Source organism: Hyla sarda, chromosome 11 (assembly GCF_029499605.1).
Source record: "Hyla sarda isolate aHylSar1 chromosome 11, aHylSar1.hap1, whole genome shotgun sequence".
NCBI classification, from domain to species: domain Eukaryota; kingdom Metazoa; phylum Chordata; class Amphibia; order Anura; family Hylidae; genus Hyla; species Hyla sarda.
In genome coordinates this window covers 94,476,688-94,495,487 of record NC_079199.1, presented here as the reverse complement: position 1 = coordinate 94,495,487, position 18,800 = coordinate 94,476,688, and the positions used below count along the sequence as shown (strand labels likewise).

Below are 18,800 nucleotides of genomic sequence, written 5' to 3'. Positions count from 1 at the left end.
GAACAAGTTGTCAGCACCTGAAATAAAAAAAAAGGTCTTGTTTCTCATCTACCACTACCCTATGATAGGACAAAGTCAAGGACGTGAGGGTGGGACTAGCACTCCTCTGTGCTCACTCCTGTCTTGCATGAAAACGGAGAGGAGGGGGTTACAGAGGAGCCTGCTGTGACTGTATGAAGAGACCCAGCACAGCACAGCAGACTCAGGGAGGGAGGGAGTGCATGGTGAGTGAGGGCGGGCTCAGTTCTTGCCTTGGACACACCCCTTCCTGACAGTGGATGTCAGAATGAGTGAGCAGCAGAACAAGAGGGATTTGTGAGCCAAATACAGAAGCTAGACACATTAAGACATGTAAAACAGCTGCGTTACCCAGTGAGTAATATATAGAAGCGTTATGAAGCTTTTGGCATAACCAGCCAACCCAACCCTTATGTCTTTGGACAGCTTTAAAGCCTACCTGTCATAAAAATAGAAATTTAATTAATAAAACTTTTGACATGTCACAGAGAGATATCAAAACTTTTGACTGGTTGGGGTCTCAGTGCTGAGCCACCCACCGATCAGGAGAATGAGCAGGGGGTGAAACAGCTTGTCTGTAGAGCCTCATAGACTTACAATGGGGCTGGACAGCTGTGAGCCGGGTAGTGAAGTGCACTGGACCTGCGTCTACTCGCTCGGTCTCCTGACAGGGACATTTTGTCTAAATGGTTCGAACATAAAGTAACTACAATATAGATGTCGTCTTACCAGCGCTGCTAGATTGTTGCTTATACATCTCTATCTGTTCTTTGGCCTTCAGGAGTTGCTCTTCTAATGCCCGTATCCTTCCGGCTGCTGCTCCCTGCTCCACTGGACCTTCAGGTATCCTAAAAAACAAGATGAAGGTCATATTAGTAACCCCAAGGAGGCCTGAATGTACCGCACATAGAAAACGGCTGATGACCCAAAATAATTCATAACGTTTATGGAAAGGGACATCGATTTATGGCGACTTATACAGGTTTCTCTTCTAAGGCCGTATGAATTAGACGACGTCCCTCCCGATCCCCCTCATATATATATATATATATATATATATATATATATATATATATATATATACATACACACATATGTATGGTCAGGGCTAGCGCGCATATGTTCCTCTAGCGGGGTAACTTATTTTACTTTAGAGCAAAACAATCAGCGTGTTGAAAACCTAATGCCCGGTTGGCCCCCAAACAAATAACAGACCCCTGCAGTAGAATACACATTCCCTTCTGGCAAAATATAATCTATACTGTACATTCTGAGGCCCAAAATTCATTGCACCCTTGTCTGTACACTGCTATACACATGGGGGTATGAGCAGAGCATTGCACCCTAGTCTGTACACTGCTATACACATGGGGGTATGTACAGAGCATTGCACCCTAGTCTGTACACTGCTATACACATGGGGGAATGTGCAGAGCATTGCACCCTAGTCTGTACACTGCTATACACATGGGGGAATGAGCAGAGCATTGCACCCTAGTCTGTACACTGCTATACACATGGGGGTATGAGCAGAGCATTGCACCCTAGTCTGTACACTGCTATACACATGGGGGTATGTACAGAGCATTGCACCCTAGTCTGTACACTGCTATACACATGGGGGAATGAGCAGAGCATTGCACCCTAGTCTGTACACTGCTATACACATGGGGGAATGTGCAGAGCATTGCACCCTAGTCTGTACACTGCTATACACATGGGGGAATGAGCAGAGCATTGCACCCTAGTCTGTACACTGCTATACACATGGGGGAATGAGCAGAGCATTGCACCCTTGTCTGTACACTGCTATACACATGGAAGTATGAGCAGAGCATTGCACCCTAGTCTGTACACTGCTATACACATGGAAGTATGAGCAGAGCATTACACCCTAGTGTCTGTACATTCCTACGTTTGCGGGAGAGGGCAGGATTAGACACATGTCGCGGGCAGAATCAGACACATATGTCGCAGCTGCGGGCTGGATCAGACACACGTCGCGGGAGCGGGCAGGATTAGACTCCCATGATGCGGGCAGGATCGGACACACATCGTGGGAGTGGGCAGAATCGGATACACGTCGTGGGAGCAGGCACGATTGGACACACATTGCGGGAGTGAGAACGATTGGAAACACGTCACGGGAGTGGGCACTATTTGACACAGGTCGCGGGAGTGGGCACTATTTGACACAGGTCGCGGGAGTGGGCACTATTTGACACACATGTCGCGGGAGCGGGCACGATTGGACCCACGTTGCGGGAGTGGGAACGACTGGACACATATGGTGCCAGAGTGGGCAGGCGGGAGTAGGACATAAAACATGCACGAATAGGCGGTAAAGGTTAGAAATTCATCGTGGGAGCGGACACGATTGGACACACGTTGCGGGAGTGAGAACGATTGGACACATGTCGCGGGAGTGGGCAGAATCGGACACACATGTCGTGGTAGCGGGCACGATTGGACCCACGTTGCGGTAGTGGGAACGACTGGAAACATATGGTGCCGGAGCGGGCGGGATCAGACAAACATCGCGGGAGTGGGTAGGATAAGACCCACATCGCGGGAGCGGGCAGGATCAGACACCCATGCGCCGGGCAGAATCAGACACACGTTGCGGGAGTGGGCAGGATAAGACACCCATGCTGCGGGCAGAATCAGACACACGTTGCGGGAGTGGGCAGGATAAGACACCCATGCTGCGGGCAGAATCAGACACACGTTGCGGGAGTGGGCAGAATCGGACACACATGTCGCGGGAGCGGCCAAGATTGGACCCACGTTGCGGGAGTGGGAACGACTGGACACATATGGTGCTGGAGTGGGCAGGCGGGAGTAGGGCATAAAACATGCACGAATAGGCGGTAATGGTTAGAAATGTATCGGGAGAAGGATCAAAACAACGGTCCCGTGGGCTGGACACTAAGTTAAACCATTTGACACAAAGAAAAAGGACAATAGCTACTGAAAAAAAGAATCACTTTATTTAAATCATGTTTAAAATACAGGGAATTTGGAAATTCTAAAAACATGCAAGGAGCATCGTAGCTACACACCCTTAAATCACAAAGTATGTGTTACTAACCATATCAAAAAAGTGCATGGGGGGGGGTGGGGGGGGGGGATGAAGGGTCAGTATACAACCGATAACTGTATAACTGCAATAAGGTGCACTGAGGGTCTGGGACAATCCTATATATTGTGGTGTTCTGTGTCTAATACTCTCATTTAAACCACTACAAGAGTCTTGATTTTGTAGTCGTGGCAATAAAAGCAACACAAACAGGTAAATGCAATAAAATAGAGGAGGAAATAAAATAGGTGAGGGAGATAGCAGTATATTTCGAGGTGCGTTCTACCTGGCTTGCAGATCATCCATGTCAGGTAGTTAAAGAGAGTATAGAAATCTGCTGCAGAGGAAAATGTATTTATTTCTATGAGAGTCGTTGAAAAGAGGCTAAAAGGCCCCATACAGCCATAGCAACAAGTGCCCCCTACAGTCTGCAGACACCGTATTAATAGGAAACCATTGCACTGACATTTACACATCTTTACAAGTGAACAGAAAGGAGAAAGCAGCTGCGTTGAGGGCACGAAGAAGATATAACCGCCTGCAGGCTTCAGGGAAATCATCATGGAATTTCAATAGACCAGTGTTTTCTTAAAAGTTCCTCCAGCTGTTGCAAAACTACATCTCCCAGCATGCCCGGACAGCCTTTGGCTGTCCGGGCATGCTGGGAGTTGTAGTTTTGCATCCAGGGGGTATAAACTCAAGAGTCATAGAGGAAGAAGGTGAAGAGGAAAAAGACCTTCACACAAGGTCCGGGTAGTCTCCCAAGTATATAAAGTATCCAGTGCTGAAGAAGGGGGAGTGTACCCCTGAAACGCGTTATTCTGCTACTATACATAAATATATATATATATATTTCTCTCTCTCTCTCTCTCTCTCTCTCTCTCTCTCTCTCTCTCTCTCTCTCTCTCTCTCTCTCTCTCTCTCTCTCTCTCTCTCTCTCTCTCTCTCTCTCTCTCTCTCTATATATATATATATATATCTCTCTATATATATCTCTATATCTATCTATATCTACCGTATTTTTCGCCCTATAGGACGCACCGGCGTATAAGACGCACTCAATTTTTAGGGGCAAAATCTAAAAAAATAAAGATTTTGAACCCAATAGTGGTCTTCAACCTGCGGACCTCCAGATGTTGCAAAACTACAACTCCCAGCATGCCCGGACAGCCGTTGGCTGTCCGGGCATGCTGGGAGTTGTAGTTTTGCAACATCTGGAGGTCCGCAGATTGAAGACCACTGCAGGAGATGGTAATACTCACGTGTCCCCGCCGCTCCGGACCCGTCACCGCTGCCCTGGATGTCGCTCCATCGCTGTCGCTGTGTCCCCGTCGCTCCGGAACGTCTCTGCTGCCGGCCGGGTATCCGCGCTCTCCGTCGCCGCCATCACGTCGTCACGCACGCCGACGCACGTACGCGACGACGAGGAAGGAGAGCGCCGGCCATACAGCGGATCCCTGAACGGAGAAGACACCGAGGAGGCAGGTAAGGTCCCCCCCAGGTGTCCTGTAAGCACTAACCCGGCTATTCAGTCGGGCTGTTCGGGACCACGGCGGTGAAATCGCGGCGGTCCCGAACAGCCTGACTGAACAGCCGGGTTAGTGTTACTTTCCCTTCAGACTGGGCGGTCAGCTTTGATCGCCGCGTCTGAAGGGTTAATACAGGGCATCACCGCGATCGGTGATGTCCTGTATTAGCCGCGGGTCCCGGCCGTTGATGGCCGCAGGGACCGCCGCGATAGGGGTGTATTCGCCGTATAAGACGCACCGACTTTTCCCCCCCAGTTTTGGGGAAGAAAAAGTGCGTCTTATACGGCGAAAAATACGGTATCTATATCTCTCTCTATCTATCTATCTACACACACACACACAAACACAGTCATGGCCGTAAGTGTTGTCACCCCTGAAATTTTTCAAGAAAATGAAGTATTTCTCACAGAAAAGGATTGCAGTAACACATGTTTTGCTATACACATGTTTATTCCCATTGTGTGTATTGGAACTAAACCAAAAAAGAGAGGAAAAAAAGCAAAATGGACATAATGTCACCAAACTCCAAAAATGGTCTGGACAACATCATTGGCACAGTTTCAAAATTGTGGAAATATAAGATTGTTTCAAGCATGTGATGCTCCTTTATACTCACCTGGGGCAAGTAACAGGTGTCGGCTATATAGAAATCACACCTGAAAGCAGATAGAAAGGAGAGAAGTTCACTTAGTCCTTGCATTGTGTGTCTGTGTGTGTCACACTAAGCATGGGCAACAGGAAGAGGAGAAGAGAACCGTCTGAGGGCTTGAGAACCAAAATTGTGGAAAAATATCAACAATTTCAAGGTTACAAGTCCATCTCCAGAGATCTAGATTTGCCTTTGTCCACAGTGCACAACATTATAAAGAAGTTTGCAACCCATGGCACTGTAGCTTATCTCCCTGGGCATGGATGGAAGAGAAAAAATGATGAAAGGTGTCAATGCAGGATAGTCCAGAGGGTGGATAAGCAGCCCCAAACAAGTTCCAAAGATATTCAAGCTGTCCTGCAGGCTCAGGGAGCATCAGTGTCAGCGAGAATTATTGTTCGACATTTAAATGAAAGGAAACACTGTGGCAGGAGACCCAGGAGGACCCCACTATGGAGGAGACCCAGGAGGACCCCACTGCCAACACAAAGACATAAAAAAGCAAGACTACATTTTGCCAAAATTAACATGAGTAAGTCGAAATCCTTCTGGGAAAACATCTTGTGGACAGATGAGACCAAGATAGAGCTTTTTGGTAAAGCACATCATTCTACTGTTTACCGAAAACAGAATTAGGCCTACAAAGAAAAGAACACAGTACCTACAGTGAAATATGGTGGAGGACCTCTTTTTCCCCTTCACCTTCTTCCAATCATACCTCAGGACTTATTTACAAACTCGGGCGACCTCGGGGTAGCAGCTGTTTCCCCAGTGCCATACCCCAGCACATAGGGATGATACACCTGCTTTATTAGTGCTCCAGGGGAGCGGCCACCTTTACTGGAATTGTTTTCTAAATTGTGATCCCTGCACAGGGATGTAGTTACCGTACTTGAATAACGCACAAGGTGGCCTCCACTGGTCTCTTCTTTTTATTCCTTATCCAGAAGGGTTATGAAGGGGGTGCTGAGCTGACGCATGCATGCCTCCTCCCTCCCCCACCCCTCCTTACTCGGATTCGAGCTTTGTACATCATGCAGAGCGGAGAAGGGGAAGGGAGGGAGGAGGCATGCATGTTGCAGCTCAGCCAGCCTCTACAACTCTTCAGCTTATAAGAAAAGCGAGATTTTATAACTCTAAAACAGCAATCTGCTAAGGCTATGTTCACATCGGCATTGGAGCTCCATCATAGAATCCATTTAATTGGTGGGACCCTAGCAGATCTAAAAATGTAGCAAGTGGTCATTTTTTGCTCTTGTAAGATCCTGATAGACAGCAGATGAACCCCATTAAATTCAATAGGCTCTGTCTGTTTCCGTTGTGCAGTGGACCCTCAGTCTCAGTTTTCTGTCCCAAATGTAGACTCCGATGTGGATGTGATTGAGGCCTAGGGAAGAGGTATCACTTTTTTGACCTCTCTATCAGTTAACTACCCACGTCTGCAGCTCCAGGCAAGATATAGAGCTGACAGATTCCTTTAAAGAATCATAAGAGAAATGAAAGGACATATGAGAGGTTTCTAAAGTGGTTTAGTAGCCCACTGAGACCACAGTAGTATAATGGAGCTGGCACCTTCCTTGCACCACATCTAGGACAGTCTAATAACACAAGGACGGGAGCGTTCGTGCATAGAGATGATTGATATTAGTCATCACCTTCCCTCAAAATACGTTCTAAGTGTCGTTTCCTTTTTCTGTCTTTTAGTCTCTTAATGTTTCCTTCTGGAATGAACGTCTGAACTCAGTTCGCCGAGAGCAATCGGAGAACAGACAAACAAAACACTGAACACAGGTTCTGCTTCATCTCCAGACGAAAGGCTTTCAAAGGACATCTCCACTCTATTAGAAAGGGGTTATGGGCTCGAAGTTAAAATGTCGGGTCCGGTGGCTGGCTAGGCCCTATACATCAGGTTGTATGCAATGTTAGTTACCATGCTGATATATGCTTGTTGTTCACATGCAGTTGTGTATATTGTATTTTAAGCTCTTATATGTTCCACACTTTTTTCTCTCATTTGTGACCCCTCGACCTACGATGGCCCCGACATACGATAATTTCAGCATACGATCACTCTCAGAGTCCATCGCATGTTGAAGGCAGCATCAACATACAATGCTTTTTTATGTCGGGGCCATCGCATAAACGGCTTTCCGGCAGCGCAGACTGCTTCAGCTGCCGCCGAATAGCCATTTACGGTGCCCCGTGAGCTCCGGTGATGTCTCTTACCTGTCCTCGGGGCTCCGGCGCGTCCTCTTCGGGATCCCCTCCCTCGCCGGCACTTTCCATCGTAGTCCTCACGTCGCTGCGCACGCCGTCCCGTCATTCAATAGGAGCGGCGTGTGTAGCGACGTGATGGCGTCGACGGAGCGCAAGGATGCCGGGGAAGCAGAGGCCTTACCGGAGCGTCGGGGACACCTTGTGGACGCAGCGATGGACAGCGACATCCCGGGCAGCGGTGACGGTCCGGAGCGGCGGGGACAGGTGAGTACAACTTCCTCTAACAGTGGTCTAACAGTACTTTGTTGATTGCACTTTATCTTACGCTGTCAATTTGCTACTTTTTGGTGTCAGTTATTCAGACATCACTTATTGACCCAGTTACCATATGTATATTTTTCTATTTGTCCTAGCCCCCACCATTCGGTTCTGGTCCACTGGACCAGTATTTTTGGAATTTTTCCTTCTGTCATTTTGTGATTTTTATTGATCTTATAATATATAGTTTTTTTTAATTCTATGTCTAAATTCTTGTAATAAAGTATACATTTTTGATCCATATAAACGCATCTGCTTCTTGGTATTTTGTAGGCTACAGAGGAAGTTCTTTTCTTTTGGAATTTTCTTGCTGTCTGACCACAGTGCTCTTTGCTGACACCTCTGTCCATGTCAGGAACTGTCCAGAGGAGGACAGGTTAGCTATATTGATTTGCTCCTACTCTGGACAGTTCCTAAAATTGACACAGGTATCAGCAGAGAGCACTGTGGTCAGAGAGAAAGAAAATCCAAAAAGAAAAGAACTTCCTGTGGAGCAAACAGCAGCTGATAAGTACAGGAAGGATTAAGATTTTTAAATAGAAGTAAATTACAAATCTGTTTAACTTTCCGGCACCAGTTGATTTAAAATAAGATGTTTTACAGTGGAGTACCCCTTCAAGGACCAAAGCATTTTTTTCACATCAGACCACTGTCACTTTAAGCATTAATAACTCTGGGATGCTTTTACACTTATGAATTTGATTCCGAGATTGTTTTTTCGTGACATATTCTACTTTATGTTAGTGGTAAATTTTCGGCGATACTTGCATCATTTCTTGGTAAAAAACTCCAAAATTTCATGAAAAATTTGAAAATTGAGCATTTTTTTTTTTTTTTACTTTGAAGCTCTCTGCTTGTAAGGAAAATGGATATTCCAAATAAAATTATATATTGATTCACATATACAATATGTCTACTTTATGTTTGCATCATAAAGTTGACATGTTTTTACTTTTTGAAGACATCAGAGGGCTTCAAAGTATAGCAGCAATTTTCCAATTTTTCATGAAAATTTCAAAATCTGAATTTTTTAGGGACCAGTTCAGTTTTGAAGTGGATTTTAAGGGCAATATTAGAAATACCCCATAAATGACCCCATTATGAAAACTGCACCCCTCAAAGTATTCAAAATGACATTCAGAAAGTTTGTTAACCCTTTAGGTGTTTCACAGGAATAGCAGCAAGGTGGAGGAGAAAATTCAAGATCTTCACTTCTCACACTTACATATTCTTGTAGACCCAAGGAAATACCTCATATGTGGATGTAAAGTGCTCTGAGAGTGCACTACAGGGCTCAGAAGGGAAGGAGCCACAATGGGATTTTGGAGAGCAAATTTTGCTGAAATGGGTTTTGGGGGGGCATGCCGCATTTAGGAAGCCCCCATGGTGTCACAACAGCAACCCCCCCCCCCTCTCCATTTTGCACACTATTTGGGGAAACTACACCCCACAAGAAACGTAAAAAGGTGTACAGTGAGCCTTAACACCCTACAGGTGATTGACAAACTTTTGTTAAATTGGGACATGAAAATGAAACATTTCATTTTTTTCACTAAAATACTGGTGTTACCCCAAATTCTTCATTTTCACAAGGAGTAATAAGGCAAAAAAAAGCCCCCACAAAGTTTGTAACCCCATTTCTCTTGAGTAAGGAAATACCCCATATGTGGATGAAAAGTGCTCTGTGGGTGCACTAGAGGGCTCAGAAGGGAAGGAGCGACATTGGGCTTTTGGAGAGCAAATTTTGCTGAAATGGTTTTGGGGGGAAATATCGCAATTAGGAAGCTCCCTCGGTGCCAGAAAAGCAGAAAAAAAATAAAACACATGGCATACTATTTGGGAAACTAGACCCCTCAAGGAACATGACAAGGGGTATAGTGAGCCTTAACACCCCACAGTGATTGACAAATTTTCGCTAAAGTTGGACGTGAAAATTAAAAATTTTATTTTTTAAAATGCTAGGAGTAATAGGAGAAAATGCCCCCCCCCCCCCCCCAAAAAAAAAATTTGTAACCCAATTTCTCCTGAATATGAAAATACCCCATATGTGGATGTTAAGTGCTCTGCAGGCCCACTACAGGGCTCAGAAGAGAAGGAGGGCCATTGGGCTTTTGGAGAAAGAATTTGGTTGGAATAGAAGTCAGTGGCCATGTGCGTTCACAAAGCCCCCGTGGTGGTAGAACAGTGGATCCCCCACATTTAACCAAATTGCAGAAATAACACCCCTCACAGAATGTTACAAGGGGTGCAGTGAGCATTTAAACCCCACTGGCGTTTGACAGATCTTTGGAACAGTGGGCTGTGCAAATGAATTTTCCATTTTCATGGACCCCTGTTCAAAAAATCTGTCAGACACCTGTGGGGTGTAAATGCTCACTGCCCCCCTTGTTACGTTCCGTGAGGGGTTTAGTTTCCAAAATGGGGTCAAATGTGTGGGGGGGGGGGTCCTGTTCTGGCACCATGGGGGCTTTGTAAACGCACATGGCCTTCAATACCAGCTAAATTCTCTCTCCAAAAAACAAATTTTAATCCTTCCCTTCTGAGCCCTGTAGTGCGCCCGCAGAGCACTTAACATCCCCATATGGGGTATTTCCTTACTTAGAAAAAATGGGGTTACATATTTTGAGGGGATTTTTTCCTATTAACCCTAGTGAAAAAGAAAAATTTGGGGTAACACCAGCTCACTATACCCCTTGTTACTTTCCGTGAGGGGTGTAGTTTCCAAAATGTGGTCACATGTGGGTGTTTTTTTTCCATTTATGTCAGAACCGCTGTAACCAGCAGCCACCCCTGTGCAAGTCACTAATATAGGCCTCAAATGTACATGGTGCCCTCTCACTCCTGGGCACAGTTGTGCGCCCGCAGAGCACTTTACATCCACATATAGGGTATTTCCGGACTCAGGAGAAATTGCGTTACAAATTTTGGAGGTCTTTTTTTTCTTTTACCTCTTGTGAAAATGAAAGCTTTGGGGCAGCATGTTAGTGTAAAAAAAAAATTTTTTACACTAAAATGCTATTGTAGACCCCAACTTTACCTTTTCATAAGGGGTAAAAGGAGAAAAAGTCCCCCAAAACTTGTAACGCAATTTCTCCCGAATAGGGAAATACCCCATATGTGGCACTAAACGGTTGCCTTGAAATATCACAGGGCTCTGGAGTGAGAGAGCACCATGCGCATTTGAGGCCTAAATGAGGGATTTGCATAGGGACAGAACCGGATGCAAGCATTACACTTGCCTCTGCCACCAAAATACCCTACGGTAGTGTTTCCCAAACAGGGTGCCTCCAGCTGTTTCAAAACTCCCAGCATGCCTGGACAGTCAGTGGCTGTCCAGCAATACTGGGAGTTTTTGCCCTGCAACAGCTGGAGGCTCAGTTTTGGAAACACTGCTGTACCCTAACTGTGTAAGGGTAAATGCATATGTAGCGTTTTACTCTTTTTTTTTTTGTGTAGTGTTTGAGCTTCGGCGGAAAATTTGCCGCATCTCAAACTTGCAGTGGGAAACTCACTAAACCCCTGCCTGTGTGAATGTACCCTGTACATTCACATGGGGGAAGGGGGTGCAAACCCCAGCATGCACTGACAGACCATACCTGCTGGGAGTTGTAGTTATGCAACAGCTGGAGGCCCACTGATTGCGAAACACAGAGTTTGTTACTTAACTCAGTGTTTTGCAACCAGTGTGCCTTCAGCTGTTGCAAAACTACAACTCCCAGCATGTACGGTTTGTCAGTGCATGCTGGGAGTTGTAGTTTTTCAACAGCTGGAGGCACAACTACAACTCCCAGCATGCCCTTTGGCTGTCTGTGCATGCTGGGAATTATAGTTATGCAACAGCTGGAGGTACACTTTTTCATAGAAAAAATGTGCCTCGAGCTGTAGCATAACTATAACTCGCAGCATGCACAGACAGCCAAGGGGCATGCCGGGAGTTGTAGTTGAGCCTCCAGCTGTTGCAAAACTACAACTCCCAGCATGCCCTTTGGCTGTGCATGCTGGGAGTTGTTGCTAAGCAACAACAGGAGGCAAAGAGCGCTTACCTCCTGCAGCTGCCTGGACCCTTGCCGCTGCCTCCAGGGACCACCGCCACCCATCGGATAAGGTAAGGGACCTCCTCCGCCGCCGGGACGCTGCCAGTCACCATCCAGCAGGTCCCGTGATTAGTTGGCTGTTCTCGGGCGGCCGACCGATTGCGCGATCGTGAGGTGGTACCCGTGCCACCTCACTCTTGCTGGGCAAGGGTGACTGGCGCTGTCTCGAACAGTACCAGTCACCCTTCTTTTCCGGGACACTAGAGACCCGATTGACCCGGAATCGCCGGTCTGAATTGACCGACGATTTGTGGTGATCGCCGACATGGGGGGGGGGGGGGGGGGGGTTGTGCGGGAGGGGTCTCAGGTCCTGATGGGGTTTATCGCTTCTTACATTTTTGTGCACATTATAAAAAAAATAGCAATACTGGGGTGTAGTATTTTTTTTTCTACATTTACATCATTTAACATATGGGATATATGCTATATTTAAATAGTTCATGCAATTACGCAGGCAGCGATACCAAATATGTATATTTTTTTTATTTGTACTTTTTTTTATAGGAAAAGGGTGGTTTGAATTCTTGATATGGAAGGGGTTAATGTGTCTTAATGTTTTATTAAACTTTTTTTTTTGTTTACACTTTTAGTCCCCTTAAGAGGAATCATTAGATTCTATTGAACTCCATCGATCTGTGTGCTCTGCGATCCATTGGTAAAGCCTGGCTGGACCAGGCTCTATCAATGACAGCTACAGACTGTCACCATTAGCATCAGTTCATGTCCGCAATGGGCTTAATGATCTAATTTCCCTTTCCTAACGGGGACAATTTCATAAAGAACCTGTTCACATCTATTGATATGTTTTTGGAATGTTGAAGACAACCGTGGGCACCCAAATGATACCCCAGGAAATCACTTTTATTAAGCTGTGCCAGAAATATAACATGCACATGTTTGTCAGCGTAGTGTCCAGAGCATGGAGGCGCTACCAGGAGACAGGCAAGTACATCAGGAGACGTGGAGGAGGCCGTAGGAGGGCAACAACCCAGCAGCAGGACCACTACCTCCGCCTTTGTGCAAGGAGGAGCAGGAGGAGCACTGCCAGAGCCCTGCAAAATGACCTCCAGCAGGCCACAAATGTGCATGTGTCCACTCAAATTGTCAGAAACAGACTCCAAGAGGGTGGTATGAGGGCCCGATGTCCACAGGTGGGGGTTGTACTTACAGCCCAACACCATGCAGGACGTTTGGGTTTTGGGATTTGCCAGAGAACACTAAGATTCACAAATTCCCCCCTGGCGCTCTGTGCTCTTCACAGATGAAAGCAGGTTCACACTGAGCTCACGTGACAGACGTGATAGTCTGGAGGCGCCGTGGAGAACGTTCTGCTGCCTTCAACATCCTCCAGCATGACCGGTTTGGCGGTGGGTCAGTAATGGTGGGGTGACATTTCTTTGGGGGGCCGCACAGCCCTAAATATGCTTGCCAAAAGGTAGCCTGACTGCCATTAGGTACCGAGATGAGATCCTCAAACCCCTTGTGAGACCATATGCTGGTGCGGTTGGCCCTGGGTTCCTCCTAATGCAAGACAATTCAATGTTGGATCAGACTGTAGTGGGGTTTTCCACTTTGATTTTGAGTGCAACACCATATCCAGACCTCCATGGGTTGATAAATTTGATTACCATTGATAATTTTTGAGTGATTTTGTTGTCAGCGCATTCAACTATGTAAAGACGAAAGTATTTCAGAGATATGAGATAAGAGATATATGAGAGAAAAGATAAGATATAAGAGAGATAAGAGAGATAAGAGAGTGAGACACACACACAGGTGAGCATAACTTCCTATAGTTCACATTGCACGGATCCCTCAACATACCATGGCTTAAACTAACGATGGTTCATTTGGAACAAATTACCATCGTATGTTGAGGGACCACTGTATATAGTTTGCTCTATATCAACACCAGACACAACTTACAGACATATGTCAGTAATACCCCTCTTTTTTAGTCCTCAATATAAAAATCCCACATTTCCCACGTGCACACAATTACATGCTCTTTTGCACATTTTTTTTTTTTCATCCTGTGCTTCCGTGATTCATGAATGGAATGGGGCATCATTTATGTTTATCACCATTTTCTCTGCAATATGGGACAAACTTTTCTTCCACTTTTATCAATTTTTTTATTATATAAATGGGTGCTGTCAGATTCAAAAACTTTTTATTGTACATAAGATGTTGTACATCTTGGCAAAACATTAACCTTTCTAATATACTTCATAAGAAAACGTTATCTCCTTTTTATATAAATATCTTGGCTTATAAAATAAAGACCACTAGGGGTCCCCATACTATCCAGAACATAATCCTGTCCGGCTGCAGCAGCATCTTTGTCCCAGCTGAAGCACAGGCTGGGACAAAGTGTAGGAAGTGAGGGCGGGACTAGCACTGCTCTGTGCTCACTCCTGTCCTATCAGACTGCAGCATGACAACAGAGAGGAGGGGGTTAAAGAGCGGCCTGCAGTGACTGGATTAAAAGACCCAGCACAGCCGACTCAGGGAGGAAGAGGAGTCATGCAGAATGAGGACATCCCCCCAGGGCACAGAATGACAAACTAAGCGAGCAACAGATAGAAGAGAAATATAGGTGTTAGACACACAAAAAAAAAAAATATATGTACATGATCAGGATTAGGTACTGAATAACATAGGTGAGATAATATTAGATGACATCAGTAACTTTAAAATGTTCTGGCAATGTTATAGCACCTAAGAACAACGACGGACCAAACAGAGCAGTTCTACGGAATATATGCAAATTAAGAAGTTGGGCTGCAAAATACACATGTCACTGTGCCTCCTCCAGAGCAGTACATTTCATACAATTAAGGAGCGCAAGTGCGGTGGAGGGGGCACGGTGACGTGTAATGTCACATGCTTCTCCATGTATGAATGATGAGCTGTCCTGCGGTGTGAAGGGACCGATTACCAAGTGGGAGCGGAGCTGTGTGATATAAGAGTATAGGTAAGTAATTAATTCATAAACATTCTAGTGTTCTATTTAAAGGGGTACTCCGCTGCTCAGTGTTTGGAACAAACTGTTCCGAACGCTGGAGCCGGGATGCTTGTGACGTCATAGCCCCACCCCTCATGACGTCACATCCCGCCCCCTCAACGCAAGTCTATGGGAGGGGCGTGACGGATGTCACGCCCCTCCCATAGACTTGCATTGAGGGGGCGGGATGTGACATCATGAGGGGGTGGGGCTATGACATCACAAGCTCCCGACGCTGGCTCCAGCGTTCAGAACAGTTTGTTCCAAACGCTGAGCAGCGGAGTACCCCTTTAAAAAAAAAAAATTATAATAATAAAAAGTGGCCATCCCCGTTAAGCACTGTCATTTTCTGTGGGTAAGGCTGGTGGATCACATGACCCAGTTACAGTAATGACCCACACAGAGGCAGATGTGCTGGAATGAAACAAATGGGGCTGTACGACTAGTGATTGTGAGGGTACATGATATGGCCAAAAAAAAACAAAAAAAAAAGAAAAAACACGGAAAGCTGCATTAAAATTAGACTTGTATTGTGTATGAGCCCTACGACCCTTCTAGTAGCCAATGTGCCCTTTATCGGCCCTGGTTCCATACATGTTAATAGAAAACAATCCGAAAATATTAGATGAAAGAGGAAAATTGGTAGGTATACTGGGCGCCCGTCTCCGCAGATTTGTCCGACAATTAACATGGCCATCTCCAGTCCTATCAGTGTATTTAGAGACGCTGCCATTGAGCGCGCAATATATATAAAATCAATGTCTTCGAGTGAGGATGAAATTGAATCTTTATAGCCATAAAAAGCAAACCTCTTAAATGAAATAACTATGGAGGTCGTAACAAGGAACAATTTAGACAATTTCTTACGGCGGAAGGTATCATCGGGGGCACGAGGGACATTTACTTCTTATCTCTAAGATGAAGCTATAGTTGGACGCTGCGTACAAAAAACCCATCCTAGTCTGCGGCGGAGAATTCATTCCGAGTCTTACAATAAAAGTAACCTCTAGATTAGTGCGGCTGCGATCAATTTTAATTGTGCTCAGTAGCTAGGAGGAAAAGAAAAAAATCAAAACTCATTACAGACTCGTAGACTACAAATTAGGTAACACGGTAACATATTCACTCAATAGAGGGGGGAGGGGCGCTCGGTAAACCGTGTACCTTTCCTTAGATCAGATTCATAAGGAATCATTGGGCAGAACTGATGCGCTCAGGAACAAACAACCATAGGGCCCAAAACCGGAACATAGAGGAGTAGAAGATGCCCCCCCCCCCATGTCCATGGTTGTACCCTCTGATAAATCAAGTACTCCGGGAACGTATTTATTTTTTCCTTTTATATTGCAGCATAGGCTATTATTAGAGAATGCGGTTCTTGTGCATGCTTTGTGCATACCTGGTTAAGCTGATGTGGCAGGCATAGGTTTTAAAGGTGATATCCAGTCAAAAGGTTAAAAAAAAAAATAATAATAATAATAATAATAATAACTTAAAAGGGGTTCCCCCACCCCCCTAGATATCTTATCCCCTATCCAAAGGTTTCGGCTGTGGCATCCCAGACATTCGGTGCACGGAGCGAACTTTGCTCCGTGCCAGATGACTGGCAATGCGGGGCTTGTGACGTCATGGCCACGCCCTTTCAATTAAAGTCTATGGGAGGAGGAGTGACGACTGTCATGACCCCTCCCATTGACTTGCATTGAGGGGTGTGGCCATGACATCACTAGCAGGCGTGCCCGTGAAGTCACGAGCCTCTGGCACTGCACTCGATGCTCTAAATGAATGCCGGGTGCAGCAGGGAGATCACAGGGGACCCCAGTGGTGGGACCCCTGTCATCAGACATCTTATCTCCTATCCTTTGCATAGTGGATAAGATGTCTAGGGGTGGAGTACGCCTTTAAATAAGTTATATATACAAGCTCACCATGACTTCACAAGGCATCCCAGCTGATTTGTTTTCAAATCAGACCCCCATAGCCCCCATAAACAGCCTTTGAAAATCCTGCTGTGTCAGCAAAAAACTCCACACACACTGGGCTTGTTTCCTGTGTGCGCTGCAGGGAGGGGCTGCTGTGAGAGTGAGCAGGGAGGGGGGGGTGCTTTGCCCTCTAGCCAATTAGAAACATTCAAACATGGCACACTGAAGGTGTCAGCTCTCTGAGCAGGGGAGAAGGGGGTGTGAAGTGTCATCTACGGTGGATGCTAGTCATCAGTGTGATAAGATCTCCTGGACTTCCTGCCTGGAGAGAAACAGGGTAAGTGCTCAGCAAAGATTACACTTCACACTGCAAAGTTATATAACTTGATCATGTGCAGCTATAGAAAGGTAATTTCATTTGGCTGGAGTTCTCCTTTAAGCCATGCTTGTGTCTGATTCAGAGCTAAACTGAACGTTTCCTGCTGCCTACATTTCCCATAAATCCTCTTGCTTTGCAAAGAGAGGGGGGGTGGAGTCTCATTACTGCAATTCCCCTAAAGAGGCCAACCCAATCACAAAAAATGGGTAGGTGTTGGTCCGCAGTACAGTTTTGAGGCGTTTTATTATTTAAAGTGCATTTGTTTTGAAATGGTTATTAAGGTGTTTAATAAAGATTTGCCTTTTTTACGCTGTGTTCACAAGTTGAATCCTTATTGCATGTTTTCCCCTTTTTACTGCATTCTGGCTGTTTCTGATGCGAATTGTGGTAAATAGGACTTTTTTTCCAACGTGATTTGCACATCTGCGGTACAATTTCACAATTCGTACTACAATGTTGGGAAAACAGGGGCAAAAATAGACATCTCCCATGAAGGCTGTGTTTGAATTATATTTTTTATGTTTTTTTACTATGTATCTTAATCCCACAGAAATAGCAACAGTATACAGATATAGGAGGGGGTGTTTAGAAGTGATCTGGTTGGTGATAATGTCATCTTGTAGTTATATGGAAGTCCACTGACCACTTCCTCTGACATACAAAGTAACTTTGGGAGAGTCAGTCTGATGACCACATGACCAAGTAGATCACGATTTTAAGGCCGAGTGCAAAGACGGAGGTGCCTGAAAAAGGACCCGAACTCAGTCACTTAGCAAACTACGATCAAGTCCATGTAGGCCATAGGAGTGAATGCGTCAGTGCCAGTAAATGCAGCCAATTTGAGCTTTAAAAAAAATTATCTGTACCACGGAGGCACCAAACGTGAACTGAACGTGGCTTTTAGGACAGGAATCTGAGTTGAGCCCTGCTCTGGGACATATCAAGGATTTTTTCAAGTGACAGGTACACTTTAGGTGAGGCTAAGCTGCAATACCTGAAACTGGCCACAAACAAGAGGGTGCGCTGTTGCTGGAAGAAATCCGCCACGTTCCTATTTATCTCACGCATTTGCCCTATAAACAAATATCCATCTCCAGAATCCAGCAATGAACAGTCGAAATCCACGATTTAAAATGAATAAGTGAACAACGGAACATATTAGGAAAGCAATTCACATTCTTCTGTCGTCTAAAGCGACATAATTCTTTTCAGCCCCTCTTAAAACCCAGCGCAACGCTATAAAAGCTCCCACTTCCTATCGACAAAACAGCTTTGAACTCCCTATCATAGAGGAGACATTTGTGGAAAATCCTTTAGCTTCTTTGTGAACCGGAGGAGAACGTGGCCGTCTTAACGCTTGTGAGCTTTAGAGAAAGAAGAAGAAATCCAATTTCTTGTCCCTGAATAATCTTTCTAATGTTTTGTGCTCATTAAAAATTACATGAAGGACATTGGCAGTCAATTAGAGAAGACTCTGCCGAAAGGTCAGAGAAGAAGGGAGAGAAAAGAATTGGCTAGGTACTCAAGCAAAAAGATTTCCCTAAAGAAAATCCTTTATTAAGAGCCGCGCAATGAACACGGAAAATTA

General features: G+C 45.4%; 1 protein-coding gene across 4 annotated transcripts in view; it reads right to left on the bottom strand.

The window, feature by feature from the left end:
• Positions 1-18,800, bottom strand: part of FUT8 (fucosyltransferase 8) — a 201,212-nt gene that overhangs the window by 83,562 nt on the left and 98,850 nt on the right. For all 4 annotated transcript variants that reach the window (XM_056545654.1, XM_056545653.1, XM_056545656.1 and 1 more), the window contains one exon: positions 748-866. In XM_056545654.1, the coding sequence (XP_056401629.1) occupies positions 748-866 (119 nt within the window). The remainder of the gene's footprint in view (positions 1-747; positions 867-18,800) is intronic.